The sequence below is a fragment of the Antrostomus carolinensis genome, unplaced genomic scaffold (assembly GCF_000700745.2).
Source record: "Antrostomus carolinensis isolate BGI_N321 unplaced genomic scaffold, ASM70074v2 scaffold12734, whole genome shotgun sequence".
Classification (NCBI taxonomy): Eukaryota; Metazoa; Chordata; class Aves; order Caprimulgiformes; family Caprimulgidae; genus Antrostomus; species Antrostomus carolinensis.
Genome location: NW_010311451.1, coordinates 26,223 through 29,306, shown reverse-complemented (window position 1 = coordinate 29,306; position 3,084 = coordinate 26,223). Strand labels below are relative to the sequence as shown.

Below are 3,084 nucleotides of genomic sequence, written 5' to 3'. Positions count from 1 at the left end.
AGCAGCAGCAGCAGCAGCAGCAGCAGCACTGAAGGCACCATGCACAAAAGCAGCAATATGCAAGGAAAAGGGCTTGGGATACGAGCATTGGGTACTTCACCACGGGTAAACATCCCCACTCGTTTCCCAGGAGGAGGATTAATGACCACGCCAGTGGAAAGCGTGTTTGTAAAGCAAACGTACTTAGCTTCCTCCACCACCTCCACCTCCGCCTGCGCTGTTATTGGCGCGTTGGAGTGTGCCCCCGTCGGGTCGTCCACATTCAGCTCCCCATTGGTCGAGCTAACCACCTGAAACACAAATGAATGCCCTGTTAATGAAGCACCCCTTGCGTGTCATGTGTCTCCACCCACCCGGACAAGGGATGCTGTGGGAATGGGAAATCTGTGGAATAACTTCACAGAATCACAGAATGGTTGAGGTTGGAAGGGACCCCTGAAGGTCATCTAGTCCCACCACCCTGCTCAAGCAGGGACTCCTAGAGCACATGGACCAGGATTTTGTCCAGACGGTTTTTGAATATCTCCAGGGAGGGCGATTCCACAACCTCTCTGGGCAGCCTGTCCCAGTGCTCAGTCACCCTCACAGGAAAGTTCTTCCTTATGTTCACGTAGAACTTCCTCTGCTGCAGTTTATGCCCATTGCCTCTCTCCTGTCTCTGCACCCTCTTAGCAGGCTGTGGGATTCCTTGGATACCGTTGGATCATGTGCCCGGTTTGGAGAAACCAGCCTGGTTCATCCCAAAGAGAGCAGCAGGCAAGGTACACCATCTGTGTTCAGTAGTTCACCCTCCTCCTGTGCCCAGCACAGGTCTCATGTCTTTGAGATGACTTCACTAGTGTGAAGATTGACAGCCCTACGTACACACACAAACTGTATTCTCTTGATTGTTTTCTCTTGACACTTTTACAGGTGAGCGACTGCCAGTGCCGTGGGAAGAAGTTGTTCCAGAGCCACCAGAGCCTTACACAGCCAGTTTCTGCAACTGCATCCTCACCCAAACACTATTGATATGGTCTTTCATCTCTTTTTCCTTCACAGCTGACATTATGGCTTCCTTCAGCAGAAGACCATCCAGATCCCCAGCTGCCAGCAGCTCTGCGTTCACCAGGAGAGCACTCAATTTTCTGGATAATTCATTGTTGCTCTATTGCCACAACAACTGCCAAAGAAGCCTGTATGGGACTAAAGTTGAGCCAGCCCTTCTGCACTCCATCGGGAAGGTAGAACAGGCTCCTGTGTGTTGCTGTGAACACCTGGAGCTGCTCCTGAGCCCAGAGGTGTAACAATGCATGGTTCCCATCCTGCTCCACCTCTTCAGCTTTCTACAAGGTAAAAGGAGGTATCTCCCAAGGTGCTACCCAGTATTCCTGGTGGCTCCGGATGACCCAACTACCAGAGGTAAAGGAAGAAAGCCACTGAAGCAGATGTCCCCTCACTATTAAGTGCATCTATCCACATTCGTTTCGAATCTCTTAAGTTCTGCCAGCAACTGCTGTTTCTGCAGATCAAGTCCTGTAGCCAGACTCTCCCAAGACAGGTCAGGACTCGGCTCACATGTTTTTTCAGAACTCTCCTCGAGTGACAACCTCTTGGGTTCTCTTCACAACCCCCCTTCCCAGACTCATCACACTGTAGGCTCACCCAGATCCCCACACTTCCCACACAACTTTGCAAAACGCTAGCACTTAATTGTGCTATTCCCAGTGATCTTCCCACACTTTCTTCAGCTACTTGTTAAATTTCATTTTACTAATGGCTTTGATTTTCCTCCTCTTTTTTTTCTATGTGCTGCCACTTCATTTTGATGTGGCAAATTCAACTGTTGCCTTAAAGGAAATGGCCACTTGAAGCTATGGATGTCCCAAGGGTTCAGCATGAGTTGGAGTATCTGTTGAGAAAAAATTGAAGCATCTGCAGCCCAGCAGCCATGCACAGCAGAAGATTTCCTGTTCTTGGCTGCAGATAAGCAGAATTTTAATGCTTAGGGTGGTACATACAGGCTTGTAAACTGCTCAGGTAGGCAACCCTCCCAGTGAAATTCACACTGGGACTGCCTTGTTGCTGCAGCTACTCTGGTAGAGCACCATTTGTGGGGAGACACAGCTCATGTTGGCTTTGCATAAGGAAACAATTCCTCTTATGTAAAACAATACCAATAAAAACACGCACTGTCTACTTACTGAATGCACAGAATGGTTTGGGTTGGAAGGGACCTTTACAGATCATCTAGTCCAACACCCCTGCCATGGGCAGGGACATCTGCCACTAGATCACAGTGCTCAAAGCCCCATCCAGCCTCACCTTGAACACTTCTCCAGTTTACTGTCTGCTCACGTCTGAGATCAGAGCTATACATACATTAGTTCCTCCTTAGCTTTCAGTTTCTCTGCTACTCAGTAAAATATCTTTAAATGAAAAAAACGAATGTGGCTAATCAAGCCAAAAAATCATTTAATCCAATCAAGTATCAGGAATAAGTAAAAATTTCAACCTAATCTGCATTTCACCTAGGTGCATCCTGCAGTTCCTGTCTCCTTAGCTCAGCTATGTCCCACCCCATTTCACCAGAGCCAATTTTCAAAGTGTTGTGTCTGACACTAAAGCGCACTCTTGCAGGCAAACCTCTGCCAAAGAGTTCACCTCCAGCAATATCAGATAGTTTTTGTTTGCTTGAATGACGCTTGCATCTTCTCTCTAGCACGTTCAGCCATCTTACTCTGGCAGTAGAGCAAGAAACTCCCTTAGTGAGCCTGAGCGACAGCCAGAGGCAGGTATGGTTTCATAAAAAGACGCGATATTTTCAGGAATTAAAAAATTTAGCTGTAGTGCCACCTTTAAGTCTGGCACTGTCACGCATCCTCTGCTCATCCACCTTCCAAAGTGCAATCCGCCTTGCAGCCACCATGCCCTTACACTGGTGCTGGTCTGCCACTGGATCCAAAACCAAAATGGGGAGCAAGAGAACGGGGTCACCACACCCTGCAACTGCCATGGCAGGTTAGCCTGTTTCCCCTCCATCTGGAGGGAGAAGCGGCTGTACAGCCTGCTCACACCAGCCATCCTCTGTGCATTTCTCCAGTT

At 48.5% G+C, this 3,084-nt stretch overlaps 1 protein-coding gene across 3 annotated transcripts in view; it reads right to left on the bottom strand.

Annotated features, from left to right (window-relative positions):
• LOC104524003 (casein kinase I) overlaps positions 1 to 3,084 on the bottom strand; it is a 29,731-nt gene that overhangs the window by 5,365 nt on the left and 21,282 nt on the right. For all 3 annotated transcript variants that reach the window (XM_029084685.1, XM_010166746.1, XM_029084684.1), the window contains one exon: positions 184 to 290. In XM_029084685.1, the coding sequence (XP_028940518.1) occupies positions 184 to 290 (107 nt within the window). The remainder of the gene's footprint in view (positions 1 to 183; positions 291 to 3,084) is intronic.